This window comes from Drosophila persimilis, unplaced genomic scaffold (assembly GCF_003286085.1).
Source record: "Drosophila persimilis strain 14011-0111.01,24,50 unplaced genomic scaffold, DperRS2 tig00000000-arrow-pilon, whole genome shotgun sequence".
NCBI lineage: Eukaryota > Metazoa > Arthropoda > Insecta > Diptera > Drosophilidae > Drosophila > Drosophila persimilis.
This window is the reverse complement of record NW_020825288.1, coordinates 15,256,762-15,272,103: the sequence shown is the minus strand read 5'-3', so window position 1 is coordinate 15,272,103 and position 15,342 is coordinate 15,256,762. Positions and strand designations below refer to the sequence as shown.

General features: G+C 44.5%; 1 protein-coding gene across 1 annotated transcript in view; it reads left to right on the top strand.

Annotated features, from left to right (window-relative positions):
• Nucleotides 1–13,786, top strand: part of LOC6587981 (sex determination protein fruitless) — a 128,304-nt gene extending 114,518 nt beyond the window's left edge. Inside the window, exons 3-9 of the mRNA XM_026984726.1 lie at nucleotides 3,238–3,385; nucleotides 3,454–3,654; nucleotides 3,936–4,703; nucleotides 7,335–7,592; nucleotides 8,170–8,178; nucleotides 8,885–9,005; nucleotides 12,681–13,786. Coding sequence (XP_026840527.1) covers nucleotides 3,238–3,385; nucleotides 3,454–3,654; nucleotides 3,936–4,703; nucleotides 7,335–7,592; nucleotides 8,170–8,178; nucleotides 8,885–9,005; nucleotides 12,681–13,786 — 2,611 coding nt within the window. The remainder of the gene's footprint in view (nucleotides 1–3,237; nucleotides 3,386–3,453; nucleotides 3,655–3,935; nucleotides 4,704–7,334; nucleotides 7,593–8,169; nucleotides 8,179–8,884; nucleotides 9,006–12,680) is intronic.
• The last annotated feature ends 1,556 nt before the right edge of the window (nucleotides 13,787–15,342 follow it).

The window sequence follows — 15,342 nt, the reverse complement described above, 5'->3', positions numbered from 1 at the left end:
ACTGAAAGTTGAAGGCCATTACTGATACGTCCCGTGGTCCGCTCTCGCTCTCGGGGTGTATCTGTGCCTCTGTGTGCGTGTGCGTGTGCTTGTATCTGTGTGAGGCTGTGGCTGTGGCTGTGGCTGTATGACTGGCAGTTAGCGTTGATTATCTAAGTATGATGTTGACGCGTGACAAAATGTTTTTATTTTATTCTTATCTCAATCTTTTTCTTTATCTTTATCTGACGCTGCCGCTGTATCTGCAGCTTGATATTGATTCGCGGCGTTACAGCAGGGGGGCAGGGGGGCAGCAGTTGAGCGGCATTTAACATATTGCGCAATTTGCTGATCGCCTGCCCCTGCAGCCCAGGCTCCTCTCTCCTCGCTCTCTCTTTCTCTGCGGCTGATAAGCGCGTAAATATTTTTCAACAATTTACGTAAGCAGCAGCGACGCCCGCAGCGCTGCCCGCAGCGCAGCCGGCGTCGAGCGAAAGTAAAAGTTCTCATTAATTAAACAAAAGCATCAGCAGCAGCGGCAGCAACAAAAGTTTGTTTGCTTTTATTGCAAATTTGCATTGAAAGCGCAAGTGAAAATAAAAACTGCAATCGCATGCGACGCTGACGCTGGCGTTGACGTTGACGTTGACGCCGGCGTTGGTGCTGACAGCGAATGCAAACAGAGGGGGGGGAGGGGGTATAAGTATCTAAAAAATGCTTGGCTTGTTGTTTTTTTTTTGTGTCGCTGTTGGCGCCGGCGTTGGCCAAGTTGCGATCTCTTTTATTACCTATCCCCCCCCCCCCTTGGTTTTTATGCCAAAAGTAAAGTAATTAAAGCAAACAAAAAGTTAAGATTTGGTGGGGGGACAGGCGGATAGAATGACAGCCAGAAGTGGGGCTCTAAGTGATGTATTTAGGGGATATTTAATTGGGTTTTATGGGTCGGTTGATAATAGTGATTACAGAGCGGTTTGCTAGCTATTATCTTTCCTGTAAAACCTTCCAAAGGGGCTCTGTTATATAGTTAATATTCATTGAGTCATCGCTTGTCGATTTGTTTAACCACGGAAATATATTCACAGATAACTTTCGGGTTTCCCAGATCTATTTTAGTGAAATTTACAACCGATTTATGATGTCATCGTATATTATTTGTTATCAAACGGGGACGAAAAAAAAACGCTTATCTATAAAATAATAATTTATGCTATAGTTTTTCTAGTCTTCTCCCACGGGATATCCATCTTTAGAGCATTTCATAGTAGATCCAAGATCTATCTTGCGAAATGCCTGCAAGGATTTACGTATATACACGTATATGAATATATAGATATAAGCAAATAGATATCTGGCAAACGAATTGTACTACCAAATGAAAATGATTCGCAATTCGTTTGCACACACAATTTAAAAACATTTACAAGAGAGCGCCAAGACGGGCGGCACCCATTTCGACTGTGAGATACCTGCTATCTGCTGTCTATTGAGTGGAAAATCATCTTGTTTCTGGAAACTTTTGAGCAACGATAGTTTCAGTAGTAGATAATAGACTCCATCGTTTACAAAATTTTTAAAAATAATGCAATAAAAACACGCTTAGCCAATCTTATGGAAAATTGATTAATTTATGGGATAAAATTGTAAAAAATAATGCAATAAAGTCACGCTTATAAAAATTAGCCAAACTTAGGGAAAATTGATTGATTAATCAGATAAAATGATTTTTCTTTTGAAAATCGCGCTGGAAAAGCTCTTAAAACAGTGAGATCTATCACCTTCCATCAAAATCTACCATATTACTGCCAGATATGAGGCTCTGTACCCCTCCCAAAAAACTAAGATTTGTGCGAATGAAAATGAAAGTCGCGTTTGCTGATGTGTGTGCCTTTTTTTTCGTTGGTTCTAAACGCAACACAAACAAAGAACGTAATCGGTGGATGTGGAAGTGGCTGCGGGGCAGGGCGGCGGGCCAATAAAAAACGCTTACGACAGCGCTGAGGCCCCCCACACGTACACACACACACACGCCCACACACACACGCATGCACCCGCTATAGCTGTAGCTGTAGCTTTAGCTGTAATTATTATTATTGTTATGCTCGCACTCACTCGATCTAATCTCTCTCTCGCACGTGGAACCCCTCACACCGCTTTCGGCTCTCTTCTGCCGTTCGTTTGCGAAAAAGTTCTTCGGCGCCGGCAAAAAGCTCTCGCAAGCTAAAGCTCTCTCGCTCGCTCTCTCTCTCTCTCTCTCTCTCTCTCTCTTGTTGTGATTGTTTACGCTCGCCCGATGGTCGGAATGGATTGTAAAGAAAAGCAAAAGTGCTTCTTATCAAATCGGGCTCCCCTCGGCCGCCACCACCTTGCCCCCCCGCCAACGGGCTGACGTTTCCCATTAGAACTTTGCCCGCGACCGTTAAGATTAGGGATAGATTCCAGGGAATTGTAAAAGAGAAACGCACACAGAGAGAGGCTACGCCCCGGTGTAAAGCACGTAGGCGCGAGGGCAGATCGAGCAGATTCGGGTGCAGCTGCACCGAGTGCACCTTCCTTTCTTTGCGGGGCCGGGGGAGCGGAGGGCTCCATAAATATCCCATAGATAAGCCCGAACGGCCATTAATTATGCCCTGCTGCTCCTCGCTCCCTGATTCTCAGGTTGGCTTACAACTAAATTTGCATGGATTGCTTGTCTATTTGGCTGAGTAATTAACAGTTAGCCAGCAGCAAAACATGGCGGCAACAAATGGAAATTAACACTCCACAAACACACGCATGCACGCCTTTCCACGCACACTGCTGCCAAGTCTGGCCACACAAGTGTGCGGTGGGGATGGGGGGTGGGGGGTGCGGTCCGTGTTATCGGCAAACGGAAATGCAATAAATAATTGAGAACAGCATCCAGCAATTGTAATGAACAATTGTGTTTAATGACAAATTATCATTGGCATTTCTTGTTACACACCCACGCAATCGACCTCGGAATCGGCTACGGCATCGGCATCGGAATGGGCGGAGTGATAACGATAACAGTTTAAGCAGTAAATTGCTTCCGTTTCCTAGAGGGAGAACACAGTCAGTGGCCAGAAATAGAGAGCCTACCAATCTCCAATACAATCCTAACCGAACCATGTTACTGATAAATAACTTAATCAAGCGAATAATTAATCGATTCCGGTTGAAACCAGTCCAATGTGTTAACACCTATCATCAATCCCACGATATCTAATGGAATTTCCACCCACTTATCACCTCTTGCAGGTACAACACTGACCAAGGAGCGATGGACCAGCAATTCTGCTTACGCTGGAACAATCATCCCACAAATCTGACCGGCGTCCTCACCTCCCTGCTGCAGCGTGAGGCGCTCTGCGATGTCACGCTCGCCTGCGAGGGCGAAACAGTCAAGGTAACGTCTTACAGTCATGAATCCCCAGAGCGATGATCGAATAACGAATGTATTTTCCCGTTTTGCAGGCCCATCAGACCATACTGTCCGCCTGCAGTCCATATTTCGAGACGATTTTCCTACAGAATCAACATCCACATCCCATCATCTACTTGAAAGATGTCAGATACTCAGAGATGCGATCTCTGCTCGACTTCATGTACAAGGGCGAGGTCAATGTGGGCCAGAGCTCGCTGCCCATGTTTCTCAAGACGGCCGAAAGCCTGCAGGTGGGTTACATTCCAAGGGAGACGAAGTCACTAATTGGGAATTAAAAGGAGAATTTTAGTAAACAAATAAGGAGCAAAGACTACTTCTGCGCGACTCTGAATCACAAGATACTGGTCTAGACACATTTGGTGACCCCGACCAGTCCTCTTTTGAACAGGCTTTCTGTACCTTTAATAAAATTCTCCTAAATTCTCGCTGCGGTGACTGTACTTCCGGTCGCACTGCAAAATCCCCGAATATAAATTAATACAACAAATATCTACCTTCTGCATTGCTTCAGGTGCGCGGTCTCACAGATAACAACAATCTGAACTATCGGTCCGACTCCGACAAGCTGCGCGACTCGGCCGCCAGCTCCCCCACCGGCCGCGGACCCTCCTCCAGCTATGGGGGCGGCGGGCTCGGGGTGGGCGACGGGGTGCGAGACTCACGCGACTCCCTGCGCTCCCGCTGCGAACGCGACCTGCGCGACGAGCTGTCGCAGCGCAGCAGCAGCGTGAATGCCGCCGCCGCGGCTCTGGGCCTGACGACGCCCAGTGCCGGCGAACGATCTCCCAGCGTGGGCAGCGCCAGTGCGGCAGCGGCGGCCGCGGTGGCTGCTGCTGCTCTGGCGGCCGCTGCTGCCAGTCGCAGTGCCAGCGCCGATGCCCTCAATAGTCGCGGCGATGCATGCAGCGACCGTGGCAGCGAGCGGGGCACCCTCGAGCGGGCCGACAGTCGCGACGAGCTGTTGCAGCTCGATTACAGCACCAAGGACAACAACAACAGCAACATCAGCAACACCAGCAACAACAATAACAACAACAGCAGCAACAACAACAACAATCGGGAGCGGGAACGGGAGCGGGAACGAGAGCGGGAAAGAGAACGAGAGCGGGACAGCAGCAGGGACCGCGAGAGGGAGCTCTCCACCACCCCGGTGGACCAGCTGAGTAGTAGTAAGCGCAGACGTAAGAACTCATCATCCAACTGTGATAACTCGCTGTCCTCGAGCCACCATGCGAACGCGGCCCATGCCCAGGACAGGCACTACCCGCAGGACTCTCAGGTGAGCAATCAATCGAGTCTCGACCTATTATCCTTGTGGCATCCACAAGGGAACTGTAATCGAAGCGCTGTAATGTGTTTCGATCGAGTGATGGATCATAGCTTCATAGAAGGGGACGATCGTCAGGAGAAGACTATGGATATTGTGACAAAATATTTGTAGATAGAAACCAGAAAGAGAAATGGAATACCCATCTGATGGATAGCATTTAGGCATCCCCTAAAACCTACAGCTCATATCCCCAGTTTTTTTTTGCCATTTGCATTTGTCCCACATGCGAGTATTCTTTAATTGCTTTATTAACTGGCTCCTCGCATAATTGTTGTATTCGTAATTAAATTGTTTGACTTTTTTTTGTGCGCTCAAACCTAAACAACTGCCAGCTCCGGCGGTCAGCACTTCCGCAATTTAAAGTTGATGCGTTTTTTTCTCTTCGGGAATTTTAATTGTCTGACAATTAAATTTAAATAGAAATTATCTCACATCAAATCAGGCGTCAAATATTTATTAGTTACAGGACAATGAAGTTGTTAAATTGTTATATCTGCCCTTTTCTTTTTGTAGAAATTATTTTTTGCAGATTTTTATATTGAATTTCTTAATTAATTTACCGCAATTTACTGAATTGGATTTTTGTACTTTTTTTGTAGACGATTTCGTTATTTTGATGATTTTAGTTAATTTATGATCAATTAAATCAAAAGTAGAACTTTTGTTTATTTATTTTGTAATAGCAGATCAAATTTTAATGCTATTTTTCTAAGGGAATAAGAGCCGCGGCCCCTGCCGATATTCGATACCCGATACTCAGCATGTATCTGTTTTTCTCCATTCTCACGAGAAAATCAGCCGTTTAATCTCGCTCTCCTCCGCCAGAGCGTGCACACTGCACGAGGAAGGGTGTGTGTGAGAGAGAGAAAAAGAATGAGTAAGCGCGTGGAAGGCATAGCGGAGCCACTGCAATTTTTACTTGTTCCTTCTGGCTACAAAAATGATCCGAACTGATTCGGCAATATGATAGATATGGCCATTCTCTATGATCTTCATCTCTTATCTACGGATACCATCGATTTTCATGATTTTGTAGGCAACAGTGTAACATTTTCCTTGTAAAATTCGCCAGAGTCTGAACACAAAATGTGGTTTCTCTAGCTGTTATAGTCTCTGAGATCTGTATTTCAAATATAAAATTCGTACAAAAAAAATGTATTTCAAGCCTGTTTTGCTTTAAAATAATTCTTAATTGTTGTTTTCATTTGAGTTTGCCTCTTTTCCTTCTCAATAAAAAACTTGAAGGATGCTTATGGAAGCACATATGTACATTTGTTTAATTTATCCAAACATCCAATTGCCTCAAACTCTAAGTGTCCCTTTGCTACAGCGAATTCCTTTGCGTTCTCTATCATACGCTTTAACCTCTACCTCTAGATTAACTAAAAACAGGGACCTAATGCTAAAATAAGTAGTGCTGAAATTATGCTTATCGATTGCTAGCGTCACATTTATAGTTCGGGACTTCCCCAAATACATTTTTTCTTTGGTAGGAAAGCACAATCAAAATAATTTAAAAAAAATATATATTCGTAATAGGGAGATTTGGAGACGCATAGAAAAAATTTGATTAATCAAAATTGAACGAAAATGCAGTATTCTGAAATTAAATTCGATATATAGAAAACTTTGTTGTACGGAAGGTCGTAATAGAGGAGTACATACATATGTATATGGTATATCCCATACTCTTCGAGTAGCTGATATAAAAACCAGGTTTACAAAAAGTTTTCTTCATTCTGGCTCTAATATGCTAATGATACTATCGCAATATATCACCTGTATTCTTTGGGTAAATAAGTAAAATTCCCACAATTTAATTTTGATTTTCTAGTTTATTAATAGTTTTGTAAAAGGAGGAATATATTGCACTATACCTTGAGTAGATTTCTCCTAACTTCTTGACAAAAAGAAGCCAAAATATACTCATATCTGGCGGCTGTCATAGGTATAATCGATTGATCGATGTCTCCCAAAAGAGATCGATTGGGAATTAGGGTTTTCCGAATACGATGAGCCTATAATAAGTGCATATTCCCTGGGTATGCCTTGTTTCGAGCCACCCCCGCACGGTGGCCTTCGTTCCTCATTGCCGTTGGCTTTGCCAAACTTTGCTTATCAGTCGGTGGGCGGTGGGCGGTGGGCGCAGGCGGCAGGCGGCAGGCAAACAAACAACAAACAGTATCAACATTTTCGGGTATCTGTGGCATTTACGTAGCGTAGCGTAGCTGCCTCGCGCCTCGCGCCTCGCGCGCGCTCTCCTCACATGACAGTGCCCTTCCCCTTGGGCGTCTGCCCATCCATGGGGTGTGCTGTGGCTGCTATCAGCTGTGGCCAGTGATCTACGATCAAATAATATTGTTTGCGTGTGTGGTATTTCAGCTATTTCTGTCCGTTATCAGCGAGTGAAATTTTTGTGGCCTAGGCACGTGCCGCTCTCTCCACCGCTGGCACACGTGCAAATTGTTGTTGTCATAGCGATACGATACCCTGGCGGAGAGCATGCTGGGCTTGATTATTGGGTACTTAACTGTTTTTCGCCTACTGAATGTCACCTTTCGTATCTTTTCCGTGTTGCAGGGCAACTTCAAGTCGAGCCCCGTGCCCAAGACAGGTGGCAGCACATCGGAGTCCGAGGATGCGGGCGGCCGTCACGACTCGCCGCTCTCGATGACCACCGGCGGCCACCTGGGCGGCGGTGGGGGCAATGTGGGCGCGACCAGTGCCCTGAGCGGCCTCAGCCAGTCGCTGAGCATCAAGCAGGAGCTGATGGACGCCCAGCAGCAACAGCAGCAGCACCGGGAGCACCATGTGGGCCTGCCGCCCGACTACTTGCCGGTAAGTGCCCCACTCTGGGGGCAGTCAATCAGTCAATCTATGAACCGAACCTCTTTCGACGATCGTTGTTTTGTTTTGCTGCATTAGTTTGTTAAGGTTTTTTCTTTTTTTGAACCGGTTCGATGGTTCCAGCTAATAATACAGTACAGTACAGAACATTCTTGTAAAGCTTTTTGACCATCTAACTGTAAGCCAAGCCAATTGCAAAATGCTTCCCAAAGCAGCCACAGAGCTGCTGCCAAATTTGTGTATATTTTTGTTTAAGAAAATCAAAGCAGAGTCGAAACAGAACGAAGGATTGGTTGTTTTGTCGTAGAGAAAAAACGTTTTTGCATTTTCCAAAATATCGGAATATCGGCCAACAAAGAAAAGAAAAAATCTCAACAATGCTACGTCTCTAGCGAAAAAGACGCAGAAGACGCAAAAGAACAGAAAATCCTTCCTTCTATCAGAACAATGTTTTCTCAAGCTGATTTCCCCCGGCGTGCATGTAGGTGAAAAAGAGCGAGGCGTATTTAGGCAGCAAGTCCGTGCACCAGATGCTCCTCCACCAGGCCGTGGAGGCGCAGCTGAAGAGCCTGCAGCAGCACTACCAGCAGGAGAGCCTCGACTCCACCGTGCAGCGCCTGCTGCAGCAGCAGCAGAAGCAGCAGCAACAACAGCAACAACAGCAGCAGCAGCAACAGAAGCAGCAGCAGAGGAAGCACTTACTGCCGCCATCCTCAACGGGGGGCGGAGTGGTGGCGACGGCGACGGGGAGCTCCTCCCGCAAGAGCGGACGCTTCCGCTCCAACTGGCTGTACCAGTTCGAGTGGCTGCAGTACGACGAGCGGGCCAACACGATGTTCTGCAAGCACTGCCGCAAGTGGAGCCCCGAGCTGGCCGACATCCGCACCAGCTTCGTGGAGGGCAACTCCAACTTCCGGCTGGAGATCGTGAACCACCACAACAAGTGCAAGTCGCACCGGCTCTGCTACGAGCGGGAGCTCCAGGAGCTGCAGCAGCCGTCGACCACCCCCGACATCATCACCATCAATGTGGGCAAGGACGGCCTTTAGCCACAGGCCGGCTGGGCCGGCAGGCCACCCACACACCGCTCAGGATTAGCCTTAGGCCCTAGACTAGACTCTGTTTTTGTGTAACGTAAATCTAGGATAAGCATCGGCTTTGGCAGCATTTTGCAATTGGGTCAAATAAAAAGCAGAACTTTACTACAATTCTCCCCATCTTTCTATCTCTCTCTCTCCCCCTCTCTGGCTCTCCCCTCTGTCTGTCCCCCTTTCGGTGTGCAGAAGCTGCACGCGGAGGAAATGTCGACGCTGCTGTCGCAGCACGCCCTGCAGGCGGCGGACGCGCGCGATGATCACAACGACGCCAAACAGATGCAGCTCGATCAGACGGACAACATTGACGGTGAGTACTGCCCCATAGAATCAGAAGATCAGCAGATCATCAGATCAGCAGATCAGAATATCAGCAGGCCAGAACCAAAGCTAGCACAATTACAACTACAAGTACCAACCAATCACACAAGATCTTCTTCTCTCTGAGCTTTTAAACCCAAACGCACTCGAAATCGAAACCAAAAGACTATATATCTACCCTCTATATAGTACTACTATGGCTATATATTTGGTCGAAACATATACGTACATATATATTTTATGTTGTTCAAACGTTGGACTCAAAAGCAAAAGAAAACGAAGACAAACTGTATTAAAAAAAAATTGTAGAAAATTTGTAGCTTAATTTCCGTTCCTCCATCCACTCTACACCCCATAACTATCTTCTAACCAAACCGAGCAAACTATCCTAATTTAATTAAGTAGAGTAAACCCCCTAGAGATCCCCCCAACCCACTACCCCAAAGGCCCCCCAGGAAGTACATGTATGTATATAATGGAGAGGGTTTATCCTACACACAGAGAGCTCTCTCTCTCTCTGCTCATCTTAACCCGACTAAGGCCTGTCTCCACTCTATACATGTAGTTCCCCCGAATGTTCCTGCATGCATTTCTATATATTTATCTGTTACCCTGAGACAAGTATTACACCCTTGAATCCCACTTCTTTTTATGCTTTGTAAGTACAGAATCCTACATAGTTTTATCCACACAGTACAGTACTATATCCTTTGCCTTACCGTAGCCTATTCGTTCTGAATGATAGACCCTAAGAGGAGTACGACCCAAAGTGCTAGCTAGAGCAACAGATCAACACCTCTCCTCCTACCAGAATATCTCTCTCTCTCTATCTCTCTGTCTCTCTCTATACATACTCGTACATATCTTAATATAAATATTATTTCGTTGTTTGTCGTATCGTATGGTATTTCTATATATTTGATATTGATATTTACATATATATATATATATACATACTCGTATTGTATGAATAGCTTTTAGGATGAGTTTCCCCACTCGAGCCGAGACTTGATCGTAAATACGGTTTAGTTTTTGCTGTATGTTTGCCGCATGTTGCATGTTTTAAGACGCCTAGACCTAGACATAGACACCCACACCCCCCACACACACACACACACACACACACACACACACTCACACCACCTCAGCCATACACACACTCCCACACATACAATTATCGTTTATGTATCGATTTATTTTAATTTTATACGTATAATTTTTAATTTTTAACCTATCGACTTATCGATTTCCCATCTTCTTCATTCCGCCGCCGCTGCTGTAATAATTTAGTCCTAAGACCAATCGGAAATTTCCCCCCAATTAGTTCGTAGTCGAAAATGCCTCCGTTATGCCATCCCCAACTCCCCAACCGATCCAATCCAAATGAAACATTTCAGTTTAATAGATCAATTGGCGCACACAACAACAACAACATCCAGAAAAACCACAAAAAAAAAAACAAATTAAACAACAAAAAAATCTATAAATAATAAAGAATAATCAAACAATATAAAACATTAAATAAATTTCCACGCACACGAAACGTAGAAGTTGCCGCGCTTTCTGTTCCAATTTCATTCAGTTTTTATCCATCATTTTTTTTAAGAAAGTAAATGTAAAACAAAACCATATCTTATAACCAAAATCGCTACAAAATTTTTCCAAATCTCTCTGTTCGTCTTTAATGTTGCAACTTATTGTCTAAGAAATGAAAACGAAACCAAAAGCAAGCCAACTATCGATAGCATTTCAGTGTTGGTCAACACAGAAAATATTATGAATACGCCTCCTCAAAACAGCTTCCAAATCGATGTCGTTTTATTTGTGTTTTTTTTTTTACTGCCACACACACAGACACATACACAAACACACACACAGCTACAGACACCTGTACTTTTTCTTCCTTTGAAGATTTTCTACTAACATTTGTTGCATTTATGATTTGATGTGAAGATCACTGTTTGTAACGAGATAACCGTAACTCTGACTGTCTGTTTATTCCAATTGGTATTTTCCAAAGCTAACTAAGTGTATTCCAATATTCCAATATTCCTTTCTTTTGCCTATTCTCTCTCTCTCTCTCTGTATCTCTGTCTCTCTGTCACTCTCTCAATCTCTATGTTTAACTGTGTCTGTGTATGTGTCTGTTTGTGCTTGTTTGATTGCATCTCTGTGTCTGCCCCCAAAGATCGCTAGCGAGAGAGCAGCTCCACTCGAACGTAACGGTAAAGTGAAAAGCAGAGAGAAACACACGCACATTGGCTCCAGATAGCGCACAAACGAAATGGAAAATACAAAGAAAAAACCTCACAAAATCACAGAAATATTAAAACGAAATTTAAACCAAAATTGAAATTACCTTACAGCTAAAAGAACCCGCACCAAGACCCCCCCCCCTTTCACCATCACCCTTTTTTGAAACCAAAAAAAAAAAGAGAACTGGAATTTGCTCATATAAAATAAATATGTAATAATATAATAAACACACACACACATATACATATACATATAAATATATATATATTGATGTGTACCACAAAGTATGGCTAAAAATCTGTTGCAACATTGAAGTACTAAAAGACCCGAAAGATCCGTTCCCACCACCTCATGAAACGAACAAGAAATAATATCATTGTGTACGATGAGAACTGTATTATAAAGTTTTGAAAACCAAATGCCAGAACTATAAGATAAGAGCGCCCAAAAACGAAAAAAAAAAACAAAATTGTTGATGCCACAAAATGACACGAGACAAAAGTTGATTTTACCTTGATTTACATTTAGTTCATTTATGATTTATCCCAGTCTCCCGATCCGTTTCACACTGTTGATTGATTGATTGATTGATTGATTGATTGGCTTTGATGCAAAAGTACAATTAATTTAGCTGAATTGTTATACTTTAGAGCTATAATGTCCTGCCGAACCGAATCGAGATGCCGCCCTAGCTTTAAGACCAGCCTTGATTTACACAATTTGAGTTTATACTTTTTCCAGTTTACAATACAATAGATTGCCAAAAACCACACCACAAAATTAGATTAAGACTCTTGATTTGTTTCCTCCTAGCCCTCCACGTACCACCCGCCACCTGCCAGCGAGCGATCTTGTAAATTATGATTTCCACAGCCGCAGCCGCAGCCTACCACCCCCCACCCTACCCCACCCGTCATTGTCAATGCCGTTCACTTGAATTGAGTTTTTCTTTCCTTCGTTCTTACCGTTATGTTCTGCCCCCCACACGCCCGTACACGCAAAGATTGTTCCGAAAAGAACCAACTCTAGTAGCTGTCTGTTGTCGTTTTGCATAGCCCTCACAGCCTCACACACACACACACAAAGACACCGACACCGACACACACAGAAACACACCCAGCCTATATACTATATATATTCGTAGTATATATTTATATATATACTATCCATACACACATATCTTATATACCCTATAAACGAGTTTCTTGCCTACTTCCTACTCTGGCTACTTAGCGTTGAACTTAGCGACACCTAGAGACACCCACCCATAGACACCCCACAGACAATTGGCTTTGGCCCACTGTGCGCATGGAATGCAAGGGAATCGCGATCCCCCAGATCCCCCACCGATCCCCCTCCACACCCCCACAGTGATGACGCCTAATATGAAACAAGCAAATGTTTGCAGGTCGCGTTAAGTGTTTTAACAATCCGCGACAGCTCGATCAGCAGGATCAGGCCAGGGAGCCGGACCTGGAGCAGGAGCAGGAGCAGGAGGCTCTCGACGAGGTGGATGTCGATCGGGACATGGACATCGACGAGGAGCAGGATCAGCTCGAATCGGAAGAGGCGGAGGACAAAGTCTCTGCCGTGGCAGTGGCAGCAGTCGCCTCCTACCATGCCACGCCGCCGAAGTACAGGCGAGCCGTGGTCTATGCCCCGCCACCGCCAGACGAGGACGGGCCCTGTACTGGCTCCGGCTCGGGTTCTGGTTCTGGCTCTGGCTCTGGCTCTGGCTCGGAGATTTACGTGGACAACAACTACAATTGCGAGTACAAGTGCAAGGAGTTGAACATGCGCGCCATCCGCTGCAGCCGGCAGCAGCACCACATGGCCACCCACTATGCCCACCCTCATTCGCATCCCCACCAGCCGCTGCACCGCTCCCTGGTGGACTGCCCCGCAGAGGCGGCCTACTCGCCGCCCGCCACTAGCAGCAGCAGCCACAGCAGCGGGTACCGCGACCAGGGCTACGGCAGCACTAATGGAACCGGCCAGCAGTTGGACCTGTCGAATCACGGCTACCACGGACACCACCATCCGCCTCCGTTGCCCCTGCCACCGCCGCCCAGCCACACCCAGGCCTCGCCGCACTATCAGCCAGCCTCCACATCCGCATCCGCATCCGCATCGTTATCCTCGTCCGCACCAGCCTCAGTGTCCGCCCCGCTGTCGCCCCAGCCCAGCTCCAGCTCAAGCGGATCGAGCTCCTCGGCTGCAGCAGCCGCAGCCGCAGCTGCCGCCGCTGCAGCGGCCAATCGGAGGGATCACAACATCGACTACTCCACGCTGTTCGTGCAGCTGTCGGGCACGCTGCCCACCCTGTACCGGTGCGTGAGCTGCAACAAGATCGTGTCGAACCGGTGGCACCACGCCAACATCCATCGGCCCCAGAGCCACGAGTGCCCCGTCTGCGGGCAGAAGTTCACGCGCAGGGACAACATGAAGGCCCACTGCAAGATCAAGCACGCGGACATCAAGGACCGCTTCTTCAGCCACTATGTACATATGTGATCACTTCTCTAGGGCCCAGTCTCTATGTCCCCTCTCTCCCAATAGACGAATGATTAGGGCGGAAGAAGAGTGAAACAAATCAAAAAGGTTTTCAGAACTATCTAAATAATCGAATCAAAACCAAGAACCGAATACGTAATATACGAACATACATAAATAAATAACTCTAGAGCGAGGATGTAGTTATGTATCTTATAAACTATATGCATATATCAATGCTAATCGTAGACAAGACATTGAATTCTCTATCGTTAAAACGTATGAACCTTTAGACGCTTTTTTAGATCAGTAAAAACACAAGAAAGAAAGAAAGAAACCAAAAAGATAATGATATTACGATATCACGATATCAAATTATGTATACCGAGACCAGTACTCAATGGAGGGAAACTTTGACAAGTATTATATGTAGAATTCCAATCGATTTCCAAGTCAGTTATTATTTTAGCTCTTTAGTTCGACTCTTAACATGTGCTGTAGTGAATGTTGACTAATTATTGTTCGTGTCATTTTGTGCCATATTAGCTAATCTTTCTTCTAGTCCATAGGCCATAACGTCCAAAATAAATACAAACTATAACTATTAACTAAATGAAATGCATCGAGTGAGGCAAGCAACGACAAGACTTGAACCAAAAGCAATATCTGTCAGGCAGAACTATTTTTGAGAAACCCTCTCTATCTCTCTCTCGAAATCCCCCAAGTATATCACAAGTCTTGCTGATCAGAAATTATCGCGGACAGCGCCCGATTCCGAGCCGTTTGGCCAGAGCCCGCCAACGAAATGGGGCGCTCTCCTGATCCGTATTCGTAACCGTATCTTTGGCAAAACACCCACCGATGTTGATTAGAGTTGCAAACAGATTAAATATCATAATTTATCGAATATCGATATATCGAAAGAGTTCAGTGCTTTGCTAAAGAATAAACAATCAAACAAATCGGAGAAAATGTACTTAAAACATTAGCCACAGAAGCCAATCAAGCAATGAATCCAATTATTAAACACTTATAAACATATATACAAATACACCTGCATATATATGAATATATATATATATATGCAAAAAGGATAAATCAATCTTTAAAATCTTTAACTTTACTTAATAAATCTCTTTCAAATCAAATTCCAGTTCTTTTCATTACAAAAAAATACAAAAGAGAACCCAGCCCCGTCCTTAGGTACTTACTAAAAACTATAACTAAACTACACAAAATTCAAAATATGAATTAAAACTAAATGAAACCCACACCCAATTGAATATATAAAAAAAGAAAACATTGAAATTAAACAATAATACAATTTAAACATCAAGCGCACTGTCTTAACGGTAAGTTGAAATTTCTAAGATCTTCTTAAGCACAAATCCTCCCACTATAATTTAGTCATCCATAAGTTACGTCATCTAAGTTAAATATATGTATTTTTAATTATTTTCTTTTAAAAACGAAAAGCTACAAATTGAAACAAAAAGAATGAAAAAAAAAGAAAACAGGAATTGGCCAAACGATTGAAAATTTTATTTAATTTTGTATACTTATAAATGGAAACACTT